This window comes from Fringilla coelebs, assembly GCF_963513975.1.
Source record: "Fringilla coelebs genome assembly, chromosome: 1".
Taxonomy (NCBI): Eukaryota; Metazoa; Chordata; class Aves; order Passeriformes; family Fringillidae; genus Fringilla; species Fringilla coelebs.
The window spans coordinates 25,288,207-25,312,593 of record NC_140028.1 but is presented as its reverse complement, the minus strand read 5'-3'; the positions used below and the strand labels follow the sequence as shown (position 1 = coordinate 25,312,593).

Below are 24,387 nucleotides of genomic sequence, written 5' to 3'. Positions count from 1 at the left end.
TGCAGAAAAGCTTCCTAAACTGTTATTCTTTCAATGAAAATACAGCTGGTTCTGCTTCAAAGGCACTTCTTTTCACCTGCAAATGGACTTGCTTCTACACTTATTCCTCAATTCATTGTCTTTTATTTGTGTCTGCAAATCTTTAATTGCCTTTAATTAGAAAGAAGTAAATTCAGTGCTTTAATCTTGCAAATACATTCAATCATAATTCTGTCTGGGATGAATACCAAGTTCTATTCACTGACTGATCTTTATAACAAAGGTATATAAATTTATTGTCCGTTTATATAGACCACATCAATTAAGCCACAATGGAAAACCAAATAGATAAGAGTCAAAATATTTGAAATGAGAAATGTGCAATCTAAATTTAATTACTCAGACAAATAATTTGAAGATTAGTTATTTACAGCATGCCAAAAAACCTGACAGATAGTTAAATTTTTTAATCACGCTACAGATTTAAAATTCCTTTCAACACTTTCAGTATAATTTGTAACAACCAACAAACTGCTGTCCTGAATCTTTCTGTGCTGGTATTACAGTCATACTCAAAACATTAGTAAGACGTTTTCCATACATTAGCAATCCATTTCATATGTTAAAGTACTGCTTAAGGATCAATAAAACTACAACTAGAGGGTAAATTTTAGTTACCAGTAGCAGTTTAACTAAAGTACCTCACTGTAAGTGATACTGAAAACCATACTAAAATACATACATATCTAATTAGAAACTAGAGACAGATTGTGGCAAGATTTACTGACCAAGTGCAAGTGTGAAATCACACACCTAGTTAAGCTGCAATCAATTGGTTTATCATGATTATTGATATGAATTAGTGAAGGTTCCAGGAATCCTGCACAAAACCCCACAGAACACACAGAAGAAAATGGACTTCTGCTCTTGTCAGGGTTTCCACAGTCTGACTTCAAGCATCCCATCCTTTTACCTGCAGTAACACGGGTAAGGGAGAATTAGATCTCATTAGCATGGAGAAAGGCCCAGGATGGAGAAAGGTTCAGTCATGGCATCCTCCCTATATGCAAGACACACCCATTACACCTGAGTTCAGTTTTAGGTGATTGCTAGTTTAGGTCTCTCTTTACTCCCCATAGCGAGATTTCTCCAAAGAGTGAGTGACAGCAGCCTAGCACAACCTAAAGAGCTCCCTGGTGCTGCCTGTTTTACTGTCAAGAACAACTAGAGATGTTCAGAACCCAAGTCAGGTGGGTTGGCTCCAACTCTGTGGTTAAGCAGAATAAATATGAACCAAGAAATAGCTTGGGATAAGAAGAAGGGATAAATGGAGAGGAAGAAGTAGTTCCTACATGACTTTATCTTGATTCAGGACATTTACAGACACGGCCAAATTACCTTTGAATTAATTATCTTGGGTATCATTAGTACCATAGAGAGAAAATCACAGAGCCATGAAGGGACTGTGAACTGCATTGAACCCACAGCCTGATTTCCACTACTGCCCAGCTATGAGGTGCTGGTTCCCAAGCCAGTTAGCTATGCCTGTGCTACAGAGCCACTGCACTCTGTACCACAGTCAGCACCCTGCTTCTTCAGAACCGCTCCCTTGGAGCAGCTATGGTCCTGCTTTAAGCTGCATTCTCAGGGCATAGGTTAGAAGATGTTCCTGGGGGTCATATGATCCATCCCTCTGCTCAGAACAGAGCCAGTTTTTAAACTGCATTCAACCTGAAAGTCAGCTCCAGTGATTCTGGCAGCTAGGCTAGCTGAGCTTATCCGGCTGAGTTTTCAGTACTTCCAAAGGTAGAGATTCCACAATCTCCCTGAGAAACTCTTCCCAACATTTGGGCATCCCTCTAGTAAAAAATTTTTCACCTACCTACCAAGAATATTCATATTCTTACTTGCCTTTTGTTCTACCATTGTGCACCTTTGGGAAAAGCTAGGCTTTTCTCAAAGCTAAGCTAGCTACCCTGCCTGTAGCCTCCTATTAAGTATTTGCAGATAGCAATAACATCTCAGCTGAACTTTCTCTTCTGAAAGCTGTAAAGCTCTCTCAGCCTATTCTTGTACATCCTGTGCTCCAGCTGGACATCCTGACCTTCACTGGACTCACTCTAGTGTGTCCATGTCCTCCTCGTTTTCTTCTGCATGTGCATGGTCCTTGCCTTTTTCAACTATCAGGGAAACACTTCCATGGAACCAGCTAAATGGGTGACAGCTGAGAGAGAATTTAGTCATAAAATCACATTGCCCGAGGTACCTTGATGCCACCAGTGCACTGGAATTAAAGTGCACCAGAGGAATTCAGTAGGGTCTGCAAACAGCAAGTCAATGGACTAAAAGGTTCAAATCAGTTTGCACTACCACCAATTCCCTAACTTTAGAGTAGTTTGTAGTTTGTTTTTTAGTAAGAGTAAAGGTAAGGATTTATTTTCTTACATGCCCTGGGATATAAGAAAAACTGAGTATGAGCTGAAAACTGATCTCTATCCTCTCACACATAGCAGTACAACTTTTCTTCAAGTGCCTTTCTAAATGCCAACAAGTTAGGTGTCTGGCATGGGGAAAGAAGTGTTTTCTAAAGTGCTTTGTAACACCATCAAAATACCTACACACCTGCCTCCTAAAGTGCATGAACAAGTATTTAATTCTATGATCTTGGAGAGATTTTAATCCAGTCATTGTACGTTCACAGAAAAATAGAATTTATTTCAACCCAGTGAAACTGTGGAACTCTACTCTCACAGAACACATCTTCAACATGCCTGCTTCATTCTGAAAATAACTATTTATTTGGAATGTTGAGGAACCTCAGAAAAACAAGATTCCATGGGAATTTCAAGCCTAACTTCAGTAAAAATCAGTCTGCAAACCACACAGCAGTAACAGTTTTATAACCTCTGTCTGAGAATTGGCAACACAGCCCTAGCTCACATGTATGGAAACAAGATCAAACTCTCAAGTATTTATTATTGTGTGTTGTGTTATGAGTGTCACACAGATAAATTCAATGGCCATTCTTTTCCTGAGAAGCAGAAGTGAGATTTTCTTCTTTTTAATTGCTATGATTCTGAAGGGAGTTTTTGGAGTCTTAGGTTAACAGAAAGATTTTTGTATGTCTTGTACCTACACAAGAGTGTGTCTATACTCAGAAAATGCATGAAAACCCCCTACAGCCTCTCTATTTTATTCAGGTTTAATGGCAGCTCAAATCACTGACCATTTTTCAATCTTGAGAGACGGAACAGCTTGACACTAATAATACATTTGCAAAGGACACATCATCATTTAACACAACATTAAGTGCTCAGGGACAACTTTTTACCGTAGACACAATGTGCTCTGAGCTCAGGGTTGACATTTAATGCTACAAAGATAATCCAACCAGTCATTCATGAGAGGTAAATTAATTTTCAAGCAACTATATTTCAGCTTTAAGCCAACAAGAAGGATGCATTAAAATGAATAACTCCATTTTATGCTGCATGCAAGATTTAAAAACCCCAAAATATAATGCATTCTTAAGTACATCAAAATATACCCATTTAATTATTGCTATCTTTCCCTGATTCCAAACCAGAAGTCTGGTAATATTTGCTAAATATAATATTCTGACTGGAAGCAGAAAATCCCTCAAATTTTCTATAATTGCCATCAAAAGCAGTGTTTCATTTAAAAATGGTTTACATTTAAAATTTGTATTAGCCATACTTTGATTGTAACAAGTAATTAAGAACATATTTAAATTAGCACCTTTTCTGATACCTAAGGAATATTTTAGAAATCTATATAACTGTTTAAGAAAATAAAGTCAGGAAATAAATTATTAATAATGTACAGAACAACACATAAAAACAATAAATCAGCTAATCATTCAGGGGAAATTTGTTTTCAATACCTGTAGCATATACTCAATCAACTGTAAGACTACAATGAAAGATCTGAAGAACAGCACTAAAAATATTGATGCTTACTCCTACTATTTGATAGGCAGTCCTTTTTAATGCCTTTCAGTGCTAAACTATCTGTTGCAATCCTGTGCTGAAGTCCAACAGGTGCATACCTATAGCCATTAAACAGTATTGGCTCCATGTAAAAGGAGCCTCCACACACAGGAGGGCAGCTCTTCAATTCGCCTTTCCAACAATCTCCTTAACATTTCCTACTCAAACAGACAACTAGGAAAACATTAAATACCTTTCTTAAAAATAAATTAAAACAATTAATTTGAAACAGATCACTGGTGGGTGGGTATTTAGCTTCTTGTTTCTCCACCTACGTAATATATACATACATCACTTTGTACATGTTGTTTTGAGTACATTTGTACAACTTTGCTATGGAACAACTGCTTGCAGTTACACTTTCATATAAACAACCACATTTTAGTATAAATTCTGAAAATGAAAAAAGCAAACCAAAACTACTACTGCAGAGACTATTTACAAGAGCACATGATAACAGGCCAAGAGAGAACGGCCCCAAACTTGAAAGAGAGTGGGTTTAGATTAAATATTAGAAAAAAAAATTCTCTGTTGTTGTGAGGGTGGTGAGGCTGGAAAAAGGTTGCCCAGAGAAGTTGTGGATACCCCATCCCTGGAAGTTTCTAAGGTCAGGTTGGATAAAGCACTGAGTAACCTTGTCTGGTGAGACATATCTCTGTCCATGGCAAGGGCTGGAACAAGATGAGGTCCCTTCCAACACAAGCCCTTCTATGATTCTATGAAGTATCCACTATCAATGCAATTAAAAGCCACATTTTTATCAAACATTTGATGAGATGATTTTGGGGGACCAGAAACTATTGTAGTATTTCTTTGATGATTAGAGGTGTGAAAAAGGCAGCGTAAGGTGTGATAGGAGAGACACACAGAACACAATGAGTCTTTCTGCCTCTGATTCAGGCTGCACACAGCTTCAATTTGGCTTAAACTGATTTTATTAATGGTTGGCTGCAAACAGAGGAAATGTGATCTATCCCCCCCAAAAGTGGAAACAGATCTTATTGGTATCTTTTATGTACATACTTTTCTTCCACATTCAATTAGTCTGCCTGTGACTCTACTCACTGCTATAAAGCCTTTCTCCAAGATTATTGAATAAGCATTTCTTACACTTACTCAGTTTGTAGGTTGAATATTTATGCCACAGTTAAGAAACTTGCCCTTCTTCTGCTGTATTTTATTCTATTTTTCCAAGATATTTCCCTGATTTCTCAAATTGAGTTTAAATTTGCCTCTCAAACTGGTATAATTCCCAGATGAAATTCATCATCCCACTGCCAATTAAAATACTGGGTCCAGGCCACTCTGGATCCACTAGTAACTACTGAGAACAGCTTTCATATCACTTTGATACCCATCTTGCAGTAGCTTAATATTCATTTATCTCTAGTTTGTTTACCAGAATACATTGACAAGGTCAAGGTAAATGGCACCTCTTCCTCTTCCCCATCAATGCTAAGTTTGCTACTCTGTCAGAGAAGAAAATTGAACTGGTTTGACAAAACACATTGGCTGTTGCTGATCTCCTTGTTGGACTGTGGATCCTTACAAGAAACTGTCTCTGTCTTGAAGAGCTTACTGTGAAGGATGAGGAAGCTGCAATCAATAATTTATGAATATTATATGTTCCATCTGTCTGCTTGTTACTGAGGTGTTGGCTTTATAATTACCAGAGGTTAGCTCCAATAAACACTGGCCTGAACTTAGGCAGGAAGGTAGAAAAATACTACTAATAGTTCTCTATTGACAGCACTTTAAAAAAGGAAAATATAGAGACTGATAACCAGGTCATCCTATTCAGTTGCCTACAATCAAACATATCCATGTAGCAGATGTTCCACAAAATATCTTCTCTGCTCTTCTTATCTCTGCAAGTACAGAGCCAGAAATTTCTATGATTGTCTTATATTAATTACTGTATTTAGACCTTGAACAGAACAGGAGCAACTAAAATCACTAAAACAATAAAGGAGAAGTCAGATACTCGCTGGGTTATGTTTTTAGGAAAAAATTCAACAACCTTGTATATGATTCTAGCACCAGGATCAAAAGGATCCTGGTCAAAAGGATGCCACCTTCCTTCATTCCTCGCTGAAGAAAATCTGTTCAGCAGCCCTAGCCCATCTGAATTGTCAAGAAATTCTTCTAGACCACATCTCTGGCATTAAGCAGGATCAAATCAACCACTGCCTGAAAAATTTCTTCAATAACAGTAATTTTAAACTTCTTCCTAATTACTCTGGTGTGTATTGTGCTACTGCCAGACAACACTACTAAGTCATTCCAAAAATGGTTGCTGAATAAGCACCATATTACCAAGTACTGTAGCAACACTATTAAAAGAGTCACTGGTGTTTCAGGAGAGGAGGCTGTCTCTCTGCTGTAGTTGACATTGCACTACCTGACATGTCCAACCTTACTGGGTGACTGGGGCCAGTCCCTGGGGCATGACACAGGGACTGTGTCACGTTGGGCTGTGGCACCACAGGAACCTGGAGTCATGCCTTCTCCCATGTCTGATGCTTCCCCAAAAGCACCCTCCAAGGAGGCAAAGACATCCCCAACAATACCTCACTAACATTTCTGCTGTGGGGCTTTGCTTAAAGGAGAGATGGTGACAACTATACCAAGAAGGGAATGACACAATCTGTCACCCACAGCTTCTTTTTCCCAGTAGGAACAGAGAGGGCTTGGAGGTGGCACGGTAAATCGGAGCAACTCGGGGAACAGACGAGGCCACATGAAATATAATAGAGGACTTTCACCACAAATACCACACCACATCTGTTTCTGTCAGCTTCAGTTTTCTGTTCTCACAGAAGGGGATGGCACTATTTGAACAGTATTAAAGCATGTATCTGATTTTAGGAGAAACAAACAAAGCCTTGCAGTAAACAAAGACTAACAAAGCCCCATGATGAACCAGGGACAGAGTACCAGAGACAGTATGGCTCAGGAGAAGCTAGGGCCACTTCTCCTTTGTTGGGCAGAAATCCCTTTAAACGGTAACCTGAGACTCTGCTGCCAAGTTTACATTAATTCACCACTGGTCACAAATTGCTAAAGAAAATCTTCCCAGGTCTGAACCAAACAAAGCCTTGACTGGAGCTAGAACTTGTGGGGAACAGACTAAATTTATGGATTTAGTACAAGGGATAGGATTCATGTTGTTCACCTAGGAGCAGAAGACCTGCAAGAGCTGAGGGGGATATCCTATGAATAATCACAACCATGCTTGGAAAGTGAAAGGAAGAAAACATCTGAGTAAGGACACCTGCAAGAAGTCAGGTCCCTTAAGAATGGCAAAACTGTGATCCTGAATACCTGAACTTCTGATCCAGTGTCTTATCCAGCAGATAATGCTTTTCTCAGAATTGAAAATAAATAGGATTCTCTCTGCCAAGATGCAGAGATTCATTTCTTACTAGAAGTCATATCATTCTGTACCAGCTGTATATAATAAAGCCATCCCAAAATACAAGGTGTAATTTATTAATTCTGCGTAAGGAAAAGGTTTCCAGTAATGCTGACAGCATTTGCAGTTCTCACTTCAATGAAGCACATTGCAAAGGATGCTTCGTCAGACCTACATATCACTGTCACTCCAGAAGTCAATGCATTGACAGTCGTAGCAGAGGTGGATGTCACAGGATACTGTGAAAGTGATTATGTAAGATGGAAAAGCAGATTTTTGGAGTCTCACTTCAGCAATGCAGAAATGAGAAGCTTTTAATGGAATTAGCCAAGAAGGGAACATCTCTTGTACACATCACCGTTATCCCCTGGGATCCTAAAATTACTTGTGAGGAATAATCTCTACAACTCACTCATAATTTTAGCATGCCTAAGAACTACATATCTTCAGTTCACCCGTAATTTAAACTTCTTTCCTTCAACAGAAACACCACCTGACAGGTCTTAACTAAAAGTGAATGACAGCAATAGCAGCTTACTTAAAAGTGTAAAGGAAATGCATATTTATGAGCACCTAGAATAATGGTTTATGGACCTGAGAACTAAAGGTGTAATAATGTCTTGAAGGCATATTAGGAGATGGAATTTTACCTTCAAGAGCCAAACTAGGCTTCTGTCAGTGATGAGATGGGGGTTAAGATAATAGGATAGAGGAGTCTCGCTAACTTTTAAATTTAATTTTTCAGACCTTCAGCTCCATCCTTTTCTGAAAGCTCACAGAAAAGGAACTACACATGTGTGCGTAGGTAAACAATGGCATCTTACTCCTAACTTCAGGACTGGACTTACTGCCTGACAGGTGAATGTCTGGAATCCTTCACAAATACTGCAGTCTAAAATACACACTGAAGCTAGGCTTTACTTCCAACCTTCTCTTTAGAAACACAATTTTGTCAAGTAATTAATACGTTTCATTTTTTCCAATAACTGGCATCAGAGTGATGGTAATGGTTTTATCTGAGATCTTTTGATTTTATTTCACCATTTGCATCAGGATCACTGCTCTGTTGATATTTTAATGAAAAAAAATCAGTTTGTTTCAGTAATAGCCTTACTTTGAACATTACTACATTACAAATTATTTAAATAGTGAAAGACATCTATTAGGGCAATCTATTCAAAGAATCAAAGGTTGCTCCCAGTATAATTTTTTCCAAATCTTTATTCCATAGGATGATATTTTAAATATGATGTCTCTTGTAGGAAACATACAAAAGATGGAAAGACTGTTAGGAAAAAATTCTAGCATCTGGAAAACTATTTGATTAGATCAGATAAGGCATGGAGCTGTCTTCTATTCCTGAATCTTTCATAAAATTACTGTATGACCTTGGGAAATCTCTTTTCCTTGCAAGACTTTGGTACTCACCAAAAACTCTTGAGATCCTAGTCTAATGGTATAATAGAAGTAAAAAAACACTCATTAATGTTATCTATTGGAGATGATTCTCTGATGGCCTATATTAATTTATTTTTAAAGATTTTAAAATTACATTTACAAATATAATGAGAAATAATTAAACAAGTACCTGAAAAAGTAACTGAATCTGCTACTGACCCTTAAATTCAATTTCTTATTCATTAAAAATGTGTGTTAAATATTTATAAATCCATGGACAAAGCAATTGCAGTTTCTGGAATTAAAAGCATACAAAATTAAACAGAATTAAACAGACAACTAACTTTTAGCTATGCTTTGTTCCTCACAAACTGTGTGTGGACATTGCTCTGATCGCAAAGGTCCTGTGTGCCAACCCCTGCATTCCCTTGATGAAGTCCCTCTGTCTGGAGTCACCTAATGTGGTCTAGCATGTGACTCAAGACGCAGAATGTCAGCCACGCACCATTAGGTGGCCAGTGATTTGGTCTTACTTCAACTCCTGTGAGAGAGTCCTGATGCAAACCACCAGCACAGAGAAACCCCCATCTCCCAGGTGGGCTCCCCGCAGACAGGACAGGCGCTGATCTGTGCAGATGAGAGTCTGTTTGTAAACTCTCTAAATGGTCCTCTATTGACATCCCTCAATCTGGCTGATGCTGTTCTTTAAACACAACAGAAAGGACACTTTCATTATGCATAACGTGCAGAGTGAAAAATAGTCAATACATTTCTTTTTCAAAGTAATTTTTCAGTTCCTTGCAACCTAGAGGTTTGTCTTGCATTTGGAATGAAACATTTCTCTGAATGTCTCATTTTGCAGACAGATAGGAGATACAAGAACACAGAAGAACAACAAAAAAAGCCACACACCCTCCCTATGGCCCGTTTTTCAACAGCTCCATTCTTCAGAAGAAAAGAGACACAACGTCACTTTCAGTAACAACACGGTCCTTGTGACAGACATGCTTTTCCTAGAGCCAAAAAAAAAGCCACTGAATCTCATCATGTCAGTTCTAAGACTTTAGCAAAGGGGTTTTGCAAATGCAGAATAGACAACACTAATTTATTAAAACAGTATTAGTACAACATTTGAGTTCAAACACTGCTCAAATGGCAGCCCTAGTCAACACATCAGTGTGATACGTTAGTGACCAACAGTCCCCAGACCTACATGTGTCTTCATAACTTTCCACTCCAGGTGTTTACTCTGCCATAACCCAGTCTAGCCTATATATCAACCCATTCCAGAGCTCTTCCAATGTCCCCCACACTGGTGTACACTTCCAAGATATGAGCAATTCTGTGGGGAAGATTCCAGTAACTGCTGCGCACCTGCATGGATTTCTTTCAAAATGTGATAAACTAAGTTAAAATAATGCTTGGCAAATGATTGGCTTTGCATATGCTGTGTAATAAATAGTGGGGAAAGAAAACTCCACCTAAAGAAAGCACCTCAGTCAGTGATATATGCAGTGGAGACAGAACATATTACCAGTGCTCTTATGCCACCATCTTTGGTGCCTGCTGTAAACTATTTGAAAATCTTCCTTTTTATTTACTAAATAAAATATGCTCCTAGGTTCCTTGTCAACCTACAGACACTATGTGTTTCTTTTCTGTCACTGCCTGGAGATGAGCTAATTGCTAGAAGTATGTGGTGTGAGGCCCTTTTAGTTTCCTACTGAGATTTTTTGATGACAAAATGCCTGTGTCATATCCTGCCATTGGGACATGCTGTAACAGCGAGGACCAATGGGCAACATAGGAAAGTCCTGTCCAAGATGTACAGCTGGGGATCCTCTGATAAACTGCACACTATACTTACTACTAGACTGTTAGGTACTGCACTTCTGTAATGCAAAGAACAAAAAGTACAGCAACACCAAACATGCACTCAACAATTTATTAGAAAGTCCCCAAAACAAACAGAAAAAAACAATCTGTGGAAATATTGTGATAGCTGCACCACAACCTCTGTGTGGGGAGCACAGGCACTAAAAAACAAAGTTTAGTGTTATGACCAAAATGTGTTCCTTATCCCTTATCTTTTATCTCTCCTTTCAGCATGAATTTCACGTTCTCTCCAAAAAAAAAAAAAAAAAGGAAAAAAGGAAAACCCAGTGAAATTCAAGAATATGTTGTCAGCTCTCCTGAAATCTTCATTTTGGTAAAAATATTCAGTATTAATTTTTCCACAAGTAAAACTTCAGTTAGAAAGTTATGGTAATCCTTCCAAATGCATTCTCTTGCTATAAATATCTACGAAAGCTGTTCCACTTCACAGTGAAACTTTGTCCATATGGAACATATGACTAGGAAGGACTTGGTGAACTACTGAAATCCAGTGCTTTGCTAGAGAAGGCACATGTATCATGCTGTTTTCTTTAAAACTGATCATAGAAAACGATCAGTTGGAAAACAAGTTAGAGCTTTCAATTTGGGTTTTTTTTGGGGGGGAGTCTGGTTGGTTTGTTTTATTTCTTTCTTTAGCCTACCAATAGGACATTACCCAAGAAGTTCAATCTCCTGTTGGTAATAAACTGCCTTCTGTCTCCTGTTATGTTTCTTTATGAACAATTTATACAATTATGGACTGTGTCTTTCCCATGTGTTTACTTGGGAAGTTCCAAAAGGAACCATATTTGTCTTAATTCATGTTCAGCTGTGCTAAACACGGCTCTTCTTGGTCTTCCCTAGCAGTTCTTTCAGCATTTCTTTCACTTTCAATTCATCTTTCTTAAACACAGATGAGCAAAACAATACTCAGTACTTCAAACTCACTGTCCCCAGTACCCTATTTAATGGCTTTAATATTTTTTATCATTACTTTAAATACATACAAGGATAAACGACACTTTTTTCATGACCATGAGTAATCACTAGGAGCAAGGGAACCTTTCCACTAAGATTTCCAGCCAATTAATTATCACTGGTTGTCAACTAGCTGGTCATCAATGTCCACAGTTCTTTGATACCACCTTGGCCATAAACAACAAATGGTGAAGAAACATAATTAGCTTTTCCAGCACCAAAATGTTATACATTTTATCTTCACACTTATGGATTGGATTTTGCTCCCACTTACAAGGATAAGCGTCTGAAATAACTGCTAAATTCAGTAGTGTGATACCTGTCCCCAATTTCCACCAAAAGGAAATCCAACCTTCCTACTCATGGTCTCTTGACTGTAGGAAGTGTTTTTCTGCAGACTAAAAATTACCTGAAAGGTAGCTGAATAAAGCAAAAAGAATTTAACACTAAACTATACTTTTAATTACTCTTTTTTCATCTGTGACAGAAATAAGATGAGGAAGAGAACCCTCTGTGGGATACATTTTTTCTGCTTTTGTAAGACCCAAAATGTTTTTTCCTCCCTCTCCGAGGAATACATGAAAGCATTTCCCTCTTTGTCCTTTTCACAATGATTACTCATTAGAATTTGATAATTTTATCCACACAAACATGAGTTATATTTCTTTCTTCCATTAAACCATTTGGATAGAATTTCTTTCATGGAGTATATATGCTACAAGATCTGTGGTTTTCCAAGCTGCCTATCAAGACACACAGAGCCTCCTGTATCACAGACATGAGTCTTGTAACTCTACCAATCTTTTCCATCTGGTATTGTACTTAACAGGTGGATTTTCTGAGACACTTCACACTATGAAGTATGTTAAGGATTGTACCTTCAGTTCTATTTGATTTGCAATTTATTCAATGTTTCTCTCTGTGCACTCTAGTTTGCACAGTCCTCATTGATCCAGAAAAGACAGAGAGGACAGCAAAAGTATTTCTTCAGAGACAGCCCCACTAGTTGGGGGTTGCCATTTCACTCCACTTCTTTCCACTGTTCAGTAGGCAAAACACCACTGCACTACACCTGAATGTTATGGAATAGGCTGTGCCAAAAACAGGACTGCATTCAGGTTTTGTTATGCCTTCCACGTAGGAAAGACAACATCATTGCTCACTGAAGACAGTGTAAAATACCTCTAAAAATACATGGATTTAAACGATTGTTGTTACTATTCATAAAGTAACACAGCCTGTAGGCCTGATCTGACCTACAGAGGCCACTGGATTGAGATCAAAACTGATTCTGAGAAACTGAGGGAAACTAACAGAGGGCATGAATCCTTCTTACGCTTCCTAATCTGTTCAATCTGCATGGTATGTGGAATAACAACTCTTCCTAAACTCAGCTGACATGTGGCTTGGCTTTGCAAAGTGTTCAACAGCAATACTGGCTTATGGCACTTGCTGGCCTGAGTTTTGCCACACCAGTTCCTGCAGTGTGCCGTCCTGGCTTTGATGTGTATTAGTTGGTGCAAGCAGCCAGATGATGAAGCAGATCAGGGAATTCACTCAACTCACAAACTGCTCAGCACATGTTTTACTTCAAGATGGATCAAAATGGTATACAAACAGCTCTGCCATCCCAGAGGATGGTAGACTATACACTGTGACATGGTGGCAGGAACAAGGAGAGAGTGGTAGGCGTTGTTCAAGGTCACTTTGTAATGTTGAACTGTACCCTCCGAATAGCAAGTTGCAGGTGCACCAATGTATTTAGACAACAAGAGCAGGAACTGGAATTAAAGGGTATGCTCACTCCAACTGTTACAACAGCCGCTGACACATGTGCCCACTGTGCCCACTCTCTCCCAAATAATTCCTACACATGGCTTAAGAAGGAACTGAAAATTGCCTAGAGCAATTTTCTATAAGCAGTATGCAAGCAGCCACTCTGTTTTAGGGATAAAAGAGTTTAACAGTACCATCAGGGTTATTCGACCTCTGGGCCAGAAAGCAGTACAATTCTTGCTTAACCTACAAGTGCAGACATGAATCATCAGCCCAAACTCTCACCATTCACCCGTTAGAACAGAAGCCTGTAGAGATTATTCTTACACATCTCCCCTCAGTGCCTGCAAAAGGCCCCATTTACATTCTACTTAACTTAAAACTTCTCCCTGCTCTTTAGTTCACAGTGACTGCAGGTCCCTCAGGCCAGGTCTAAACTGACAGCTCAGACTACTGCACTGGTAAGGTGCAAGCAGGAAATGCATTGCCACAGTACACAACATCATGGCCAGGTTAATTAGTGCTGATAAGAGATAGGTCAACTCAAGGATTGTGCTCAAGAGGCCCAAAGCTGAAGGGTTTAATGCACAGTGTGAGCTCAGACTTACTCAAAACAGCTTCAGTAAATCTGGGCCTCTTACCAGTATGCTGTAACCTTGAGCTGAAGGGACTATGTCTAATGCTGAGACACTGTTTCACTCCATATGCTAGTTCATTATCCAGCTCCTCTCTGTTTTGACTGCCAACAAATAATGATGTTTTTCAACACTTCTCCACTAGGAACTGAATGCAAAAACATCGCATCATAAATGCCACCCAACATCTGCCAGGCAGTTACCATCTTCCCATGACTATCACCTAGGCTGAACCTGAGCAAGTGATTTACTGACAATCTGTGTCACATCCTCTTACCCATCACACCCTAGATCATCCAAATACCAATGCTTATGAATGGCCCACAGGTATTTGGTTAAAATCTCGCAAGAAATTATTTCTAACAAAAAAACTTCCCCATGTACTCTAAAATTGTTCTTAATTAGTTAATGTAAAATTAAATATGGCAACTGAGGATATCAGTTTTGGTACAAATCTTACAGCACAAATGCAAATATGCTGATAATAAGACATTCACAGAAAATAAATGAACGAAAAGCCAGGCTTTTCCACTTTGCCTATCTAACAGGCAGTCAAAATTCTTGAAAATACTATTGTTTACTCTATGAGTTATTCTAGAACAGTATCAGTAGCTTAGCTGAGCAAAATTCCCTCAGCTGATCCCATAGTGAATAAGGTATCTATGTAACTGAGATAATGACAAGGATCAGATTTCAAGTAAAGTATTTCAAAAATTAAGCAACAGATTAGTGACTTGCCTTATATTATCTGCAAATTTATTAAGTGAAACCAGAGTGCTCAATCAGGGCAAATTATTTGTTTTCCCACATTCCACTTATTGTAGAGCTCTTCGTTCACTTCACAGCGTCTTTCTGTACTGATTCAACATAGTACACAAATGAAAATAACTTTGAATGTGTGAATACTTTCAATAGTGCTTATTTTAATCAGCCTTAACCATCAAATAAAAGCTAGTCACATGATGTTTGTGATTTCTGTAACGGTAATTCAAATTAAGCAAATGCCTTTTCTTATTTTCATTCTAGCAGTTTGAGCTTCCTAAGACTATTCTACTTCTGCCCTGTAAGTTCTTTTCTTATCCAACACTTTAAGCCTGCAAGCAATATGTAGAGCTGAACAGACAATCCCATAAATAGTTCAAGACCTTGAAAAGCACAATGTAGCCAGTTCCTAATTTTCTTCCAAAATAAGGCATAATACAAGCAAAAGCTTCCACTGAAAAGAAAAACATTTTTAATACAATCCAGTTACAGAAATCCATGACAACAGGCAATTAATGGACTGCATGATAGCAATTGCTAATGTGATTCATTACACTCATTCATTACAAAAGCCAGATGACTATTCCCTGGTCATGCTTGTCCTGAACACGGACATCTAACACATTCTTTCAAGGCCATAAATAGGTGCAATACCTGATGAACTATGTAATGCACGTGGTCACATACTGAAGCATGAAATACAAAAATCCCTTCAGTTAAACCTCTTGACTTGATCCGAGGTGACTCATATGTCTTTCTTCTTAGACCACTGCCCCTGCAATGCTTGTCAGACTCTTTGCTGCCTTCATTCCTGCTAGCCCAGACAGGGGAGGAGCAGCAGAGACCACCAATTTCCATGGTAGGACAATGGCTGGACAAAACTGAACTGCACCCAAAAAACCCAGAGCTACTTCTCATAGCATTGCAGCTAAAGAAATGCAGTTAACAACTATGAATTATATTCACCTTTAATATCTATCAAGTACATCCTGAAAGATGCATCTGTGTTGAGCATTTCATTCTCATCCGTTCCAGTGCTTTGTTATGATGAAATGAGAGGAAATCCAATTTGTAGTTCACTGTCCAACTCTCCTTGCATTTATATTAATGCAATAGCACCTACAAATATAAGCACATGCACCACACAGAGAGAATGTGTATATATGAACACTGTACACACCAAAAAATTATGTCTGAGATTTTTTAGAAATGGGTGCCTAAAATTAGATTCACATATTCACGCTGAGATGAGAGTACTTTGAAGTCCAGCTTTCACACATGAGCTAAGATTTTCAAAGCCTGGTGAAAGAATTTCTAAAAATGTTAAACTGCTCTGCTCCTGAATGTAATATATACATGCTTCTATGTGTCTATAGTGAAAATGTTATGTATTTTGCAAAGGATTATAAGAGTTCTTTCTCGGTTGACTTTGACTACAGAAATGAATTCATTGAAGAATTGAATGAAGGTGAGAGTAAGTACAAACAAAAACATGTAACATTGCAACAGCCCTGTAGACACCGCATACCTTACAGGAATTGCAAGAGCTTGAAGTAACACCATGCTGAAAGCCAGTTCAGCAACTGGAAACATGTCAAATTTCACTCTCATTTACACCTATACCAACTTGTAGCAACTCCACTGAGTGAAATAGTGATACTGTTGATGTGATTAAAATAAGAGCAGGCTATGAGCCTCCATCTGTAAAAGAGTACTAAACAAGTGTAGTATGAACATATAGTAAAAGTAGTATAATCAAACAAGCTCAAAGAAACTTTGCTGTGGAGAAGGGATGGGAGCCAAGGGTTTAGATACACAAGCCTTCTCCTTAGCTTCTCTTCAAGTGTGTGAACACATTTCCACAGTCCTCTGGATCTGCAGCCACCCCTCTCACTCTTGCTCACACTGAGTCTATGTCTGCCCAACAAATGAAAACTAAATAATATCCTCACATATGTAAGTACATATCCAGATCTACCATCACCTTCTATGCTCTCAGCCAAGAGAGCCAATAAAACACAGCTCCACAGCTTTGGACTTACAAAATATGTGATCACAAGCTGCATGTGCTTAAAATTCATCATCAGTCTTCACAGAACATATTTTAAAACATCCCAATCATCACAAAATGTGGATTAAATTAGTATAGCCAGACTAGGCTTTGCTTCACAGCAGTGTTTTCTTCAGCTGCTCCTGCTTCAGTTTCCAGAAAGTGATTCCACTGGCATAAAATTAAAATCAAAACAGCACTAACTGACCAAAGGATGTAGTTCATTTTTTGTGACACCAAATTCATTCTTCATAAAACTTCCTTCCATAAAAAAAGGAACTACACATGGTATCAGTGGCCTATCCCTGAGAAGTATGAAACTCAAATTCCAAAACTTGCCAACAGTCACACATAATAGCAAAAGGAATGCTTTTTTTCCTACTTCTCTTTATTATGTGCTTAGTAATAGATTTTTATTAGAAAAATTCAAGACAGCAAATGTAATGCTCCATATGCAAAAAAAAGGTACACCAGAACTATTTTTGTGGGTTTTTTTCCAATATAAATAAACAGTAGGAGAAGACTTTCTGAGTAGTCAGTACTTGTTTCCCCTCCTTTCCTTTCCCACAGTAAATAGGCAACTGACATTGAAAAAAGGGAAAAAATATGACTAGTTAAAAAAATAGACTGGAGAATTTTTATTCCATTGACATCTGTCCTGCTACATCTTTGCTTATGGCAGAGGAGAGCAATCTCAATGATGTAGTTGTTGCCTTCTGGTTCCATGCCTTTTCTTAACAGACAAAAGATAGAGGAATTGCTGTTTTGTGAGAAACAGGGAAATTCTGAAATTTGCAGTACAAATTCAGTCCAAACATTTTTTGCTGTTGCTATTATTTCAGAAATTATATGCAAAATTTTCATTCTGATAATAAGCATTTCCTGATCCAAAACAACCACATTTCATGTCACAATGTGCAACATATTTTAAATAAAAGTATCAAAATTATCAATTTCCCTCTTTTTAAGCTGAAAAGGAAGGCTGACAGTGGCCAGGTTTTTTTGAGTATGCAATAGCACTACTCAGGACAAGGAAGATAGAGGCACACTAAGTTCATAAAAACACAGAGAAGGTAAACAGTAAAAGAAAACAGAAAAGTTGAGGTGGTAAGAGTAAAGACAACTCCTTAGCAGTAAGGTAGGTAGAAATGGCAATCTGCCACAAGAAGGGCTTCTCTCTGGGGACAAGACAACAGGTCCATGCTCCAACTGGTAGCTGGAGGTGGGAACCCCAGAGATGGCGCTGCCACTAGCTCCCAAGCTCTTCTCCATCTCAGGGCTACAGTGACATCACAGCCTCAGCCCTAGGATGAGGCACCTTTCTTCTGGACAAGTCACTGGCCTCCACAGACACAGACAGCTGAGACCTTCACAATGCACAGAGTATCACCATGCAATGTCAGAAGGCTTTAAGCATGTGCCCATACAGAGTAACAGCATATCACTTCAGAAGGCTTCAAGTGTCTGCCCTTCTTGTTCTTTAGCCCAACCTTTCATACTTTCACCTTACATGCATTGCCCCTGTGTGCCTCCTGTTCCCTTTGGTGATTGCTCAGTACACCTGGGCACTCCATGTCTCATTGCTTTCCGTGCTGCTCACCTGCTTTTCACAGCTGCAGCCCACTGGGGATGAGGCTGGCTGCAGCCCCACTCCCAAATACCACAAACTGTGTACCTACATATCCACAAAGGCCCAGCTTTACCCCCAAAGTTTTATCTGTTAGTTCAGGTGGGCACTGCTCTCTCTACTGCTGTGGTGCCACAGCAGGACTCAGACTCCTACCCAGTCCCCTTCCCTGCCCCACGGCTCCCCTTGTGTGATGCCAACAAGCACCACCTCCATCACCAAGTCACCGCGCTCACTCTACCAAAGGGAGTAGCTTTGTGCCTTCCAAAACAAAAAGAGAACATATTTTCATTCATAACTTTTACTCCTTCCCAAGGGATGTGAGAAGCCTTATTTGCTCCAAAGAACCCCCGGGCTATGCCTGTATAAGCTCCAGCTCCTAAAAGATCAAGCTGGCAAGTCAGGAGATGAAGAACAGACAATAGGCAGACCTTTGAGTCTACAAATTGAAGGTTGAATGATTGGCAAACAACCTCTCCTCATGAAAAATTATGCTACAGCAACACAATAGTAATGGGAGCCAAAAGTATGTCTATTCCTGATTTGTAGACCAGGTTTTAGTTATGCTATAATCCTCTCAGTATGCCTGCTTAGGATCCCACAATCACACAAGTCATGAACACTACCCACAAATCCTGCAGCTTCCGTGCCGAGCAAGCGACACACCAGATGAAGAAGGATGGAAAATATACATGTGGAATTGTTCTGGGAACTTAAAGCACACATAACAGTAAACAAAGCAAATATGGTACAAAACCTGTTGCTATTTTCACAGCATTTGTGGAGCAAAGCTGCATAAATGCAGAAGGATGCATACTGCCTCACACCTTTCCTCAGATTCCAGCAAATTAAGCACAGCAGCACAAACAGCAGCAGGGAAAAGGAAACGCTCTGCAGAAGAGCTTCCCTGTTTGCTGCTGCACTACAGGTACATATTTGGGTATGTGAGTGAGAGATGAGCAAGAAGTGTTAAAATTACTTTTCCTCATGGTTTCTTCTACAGCCTTGGCTGCTCATGGAGATTTGAACAGGGAGAGATCCCTTGGTGCCATCCTCCCTCCTCCAGGCACAGCTAAAGCCAGTTTGAAAAGGTTGCTGTGGCTGTCCCCTGTCCACCTGGGGCTAGGCTTCACGAAGCCATTGCCAGTTTGGTCTGAAATAACTAAAAGACTGTCTCTGCTCCCCACTGAGAAGGCAGTGCCACTGTCAGATACTGGAGCACTAGCTTAAGTGGCACTACAGACAAATTTTGGCTGGTGTCAGGAGAGATGGCTGAAAGCCAGCTGACAGGGAAGAACAGTATCAATCTCTGTGCTGGGGGAATCCTCTGAAAATGCTACTGAAGCAAACAGCAACTGCTAGCGGCACAGAGGCAAACAAGACACGAGTGATCCTGTTCTCATGGAGAAGAGAAAAAGGCAAACGGCTGAACTGAAGTAATCAACATGAACTTGAACCATGGCACAGGGCAAACATGTGGCACGCCGTATGGAAACTCAGAACAAAACAGAAAGCTTGGAACAAAATGAAATTAAAAATCTGCTTCTATTTCAAATTACTCCACTAAACATCTAACTGAAAATTGTGTTGGAAGTTGATATGACTTTGTGACATGTTGTTCCTTGAAGGCTGCCATTTTCCATCAAAAAAAAGGTACAAAAAACGTTTCAATCTGGTTACCTTCCATCCAGCAAGGCAAGAAAACATTAAGTTGTAAGCTAAAAAATAACATCACACCATTAGTCAGCAGGAGATAGCTGTTCAGCCAGCATCTATCATAATGTTTTCAACAATCCATCGATACCAAATGCCTAGAAAAGAAGGCCAGTAATCACTCCAAGCATGGATTTTGAGCTTTAAATGCATTTGATGATTTTTTTTTTTTTTTTAAGACAGGCCCTGTGCAGCCTCACTTTGCTTACTGTTTCTAGATATAATCTACCTTAGAAAGAGTGACCAAATGTCCTTCTCCAAAACAACTGAGCCTGGAGCATTAGGGTACTCTGTGTTCTGGGATCATATATTGAACAGCTTCACACTAAAACATCCCTGCAAAAGTACCTAAGTGTCGAATCTAAGTCTTAAAGAATGACTGCGTTTAAAAAAATTCTTTCTGTATAATTTCTAACAAGTATTTGAATTAAATCAGGTCAAGAAGAATCAGGAGAAGGTAAAATGAAGAATCTAGAGCATCTCTCCTATGAGGAAAAATTGAGATTTCAGAGTACTTACCTAGGAGAAAAGAATAGGTTCAAAGAGGATTTTATCAGTGTATAAAAATACTTGAAGGGAGGGTGCAAAGAAGACAAAGCCAGGTTCTTTTCAGTGGTGCCATGGGCACACACAGAAACACGTAAGAAATAAACCTTCTACTTTGAGGACAGTCAAACACAGGAAGAGAGGTTGTGGAATTCCTATCTGTGGAGATATTTAAAAACCATTTGAACACTGATCTGGGCAACCAGCTCTAGGTGGCCCTGCTTGAGCAGGGCAGATGGATGAGATGACCTCCACTGGTCCCTGTCAACCTTAACTATCCTGTTACAAACAGATAAATTATTACCAGTTATGCAAAACTATATAAGAAAAAAAAAAATCAAGCAGTAATGACAAAAAAACCCACCAAAACCCAAAGAACAACACCACTTTTATATTCATTAGGGCAATATTGGATGATACACCTATTTGTCCTATAATACACCTAATGGCATAATGAGACTAGAGAGCTTACTCCAGCAAGCTCAGCTACCAGGCCAAAAGATAGCCGAAAATTCTTACGCATAAAACTCAAATACACCTGCCAAACTTGAGTTTTAAATCATATCCACACATTTTCAAACTCCCCCTCTTACATTCATTAAGTTCAGAGAACTGATTTTCATTGGCAAACTCTATAGTGGTGTCAGTGAATGACCAGAGTAGGAGCTGAAACAACCATTATCAGAGCAAACGGCAGAGCACAGTCTATTCATGCTCTCTGTCCTCTAAGGAGTATTGCAATTGCAGAAACACCTCCTAGGTTATGCAGTTTATTTGCCTGCCAGCATGAGATTCTTCCCTACAATAATTTTTAACACTTGCTTTCACCAACTTAAGAGCAATGTGTCACATCTAAAGAAAATGAGTTTACTATGAATGCCCCCCCATAACCCTAGCTCTTTCACCTTGAGAATGCACATTGTAAACAACCTTTTTTCCCCAGACACTTGTTGTTTTCTGCATATTTAAACAGATGTGTGTGCTTAGCAACTGTAAAACAAAATCATTTACTTAAATAACTGCGTACAGATTAAGGTATTTCATTTTATATATAAACTTTCAAAAATACTGTGACTCTTTTATATTATTTAACATGCAGAGAGAGAATCCTCATATATGGATTTCAACAATAACTCACCATTGCATTTAAGCAAAGAAAGAGGGATTTGCATTTGCTATGTGAGTATCTATGTGAAGGTACATGTGTGAATGTACATACTTTGTATACGTGTTACTGAAATAAGCATTAGTCAAGGATAGAAAAAGTCCTAAGGAAAAAAATTAACATGTTTAAAATATCCATTAGTGTGAGAATAAATGCAGTTATACAGTGCAAGAGGTCTGTAACATTCAGTGTATCAAAAATTGTTATGAATGAGGAAAGTATCTTGTTAGAAATGCCTATATATGAAATTAGAGACCAACAGGAGAATCAGGAAAGTTCCAACAGTTCAGAAACATTGTGAAGCCACTTTGCTGCAGTATTTCCCTAGTGTTTCCAAACACACAGCATCTACTTTATCTGAAGTCACTCAAAATACTGTCTTCAGAAAGCTGAATGACTTATTCAACAGCATATACAAAATGAAGGTTTTGAAGAGGAATGCTATGTTTTGTTACACTAGTGGGCCTTGCTGGGAAAAAAAAAGTTTTGTTTTTATTTTAAGCACACAAACTTTTCTTTCAAACTCTTACCTATTTGTTTCCTGTACTGGTCAACAGGAGTCCTTGATGTGGAGGCATCTTTTCTACCCATTGTTTTCAATCCAAAAATCACTGTCAGTATCAGAAAAAACAAAAACAAAAAAACAAACCAAAACAAAAACCACAACATTATTCCTAAATAAATTACTAACAAAATCAATTGCTTATAACATCAGAAAAATGGTAACAAACAACATTTATATAATTATACATAAAGACATAAGCCTTCCCAGAGTACAATGACACACTGGAGTTAATCATCACTATTCTGAAGACTATTAGATACATTCTAAACATACCTTTTTCTTCATTGCATGGGTTATTAACATTACAGAACGCCTGTTAGTTTGAATGAAAATAAAGAAAAAAGAAAGGATTTAAGCTGATTGCACTGTAATTCAGCATTTGGTACCACTGTAATTCAGCATTTGGTACCACCAATTACATTCCTATATAATTTATTTTTTCAATAAACCAGGGAATGAATGTAGTATTATGAGCTGTTTCCATTATTGAAAATACATTTATACCACACATAGGAGTTGGAGGCAGGACTAGGCTGTGTGCATCCACAGGTGAAATTGCTCAGGAAAACCACCGGCAGACGAGCAGATACCTAAAACACAGCAACCCCACTCTCTCCTATTTTCCTGCCATGGGCTCTAGATATTTGTGAGTGAACAGGAAATGGAGAACAAAAACTGAAAGCAGGGGCTGTATGCATTTTACACCTCTCAGGCATGGTATTGATAGTTTAAATCACCTTCATTGCATTTAAGTAACAAGCAGCCAGAGTCTTGAATGGGATTCTCATGATGCACAGTCATGTTGCACACACCCTTACAAGGAGGTGACACTAGGACTGCACAAGGAACTGCATAATCATCCATACAAAGATGCTCCTTCTGGTATATTGCTGCTTCCACACCATTCATGTAACTGAACAAGCATCATCTGAACACTGCTCTAGAAAATTCCTGATGTATCTTTTAACATGCAAAATCTTATGGTTTTATATTCATCCCTCACAGGGCTGCCTCTCAAGTGGCAGATACTACAAACACAGGCATTTCACCTTTTTTTCCCTGGTTACAAAATAACTGGCTGTTACAGTCACGCTTATTGCTCAAAACACTGGGATTGAACCATTTTATCTGGGCTGGAGACATTACTCACCACAGTGACGATAAGCCCCACCATCTGACTGCCTCTACAACACAGGAGTCCCAACATAAACACCCACACTCATGAGAGGTCTGACGTTTTCAAGAAGTGTCAGATTTACTGTTCAAGCACAGAAGATGCACAGCAGCCAACCCCTGCCTCTTCCCAACTGGCCCTGGTGAGAACCATGCCAAGGGCAAACTTTGGCTGAATCATCCTGGGTAGCCACAAACCATGTGCAGATTGTGCACATATGGCCATGGAGTTATCTGCAAGAGTTGTACTTTTCTGTTAGGCATAACCAGCTGTGCTACAACAAGACAAGAGTCCCTGGTCGCTGCCAAGGCACGCTTTCTGGGAAGCGCAACTCTGGAAGGCACTGAGATGCCAAATCACGACCCAAAAAGCATGCCATGGCACTGCTGAACACTACTGCCAACACCCCAAATTTAAAGCAACCACCATTATTTTCTCCATAGCTTCAAACATGATTTAAAATATAGCTGCAGGAATGATGCCCACTAGTTATTTGTGCATTTTAAAACTACAAAGTTTATTATTTTATATTTATCTGTTCTATAGGAATTACTAGCATTTAACCTCAAGTGACAAATCCAGGCTCCTTAATTTTATTTGTGGGACACATGGCATAAAATGAACTGGGATACTCCAAAGTCAGCAACCTTTTAAAAAACTTATTCAGGAATAATACCAAGGTAGAGAAGAGTGCCACTAGTTTTGAATCAGAACTAAAA

General features: G+C 38.9%; 1 protein-coding gene across 2 annotated transcripts in view; it reads right to left on the bottom strand.

The window, feature by feature from the left end:
* Positions 1-24,387, bottom strand: part of TRIQK (triple QxxK/R motif containing) — an 85,418-nt gene that overhangs the window by 44,690 nt on the left and 16,341 nt on the right. Inside the window, exon 1 of one of the 2 annotated variants that reach the window (XR_014617030.1) lies at positions 22,460-22,654. Coding sequence is in view for 1 of the 2 variants with exons in the window: in XM_084226904.1 (XP_084083030.1) it covers positions 22,460-22,520 (61 nt within the window). In the remaining variant the exon portion in view is untranslated. Of the gene's footprint in view, positions 1-22,459; positions 22,655-24,387 lie in introns of those variants that run through there. The other variant, XM_084226904.1, reaches the window with a different exon arrangement.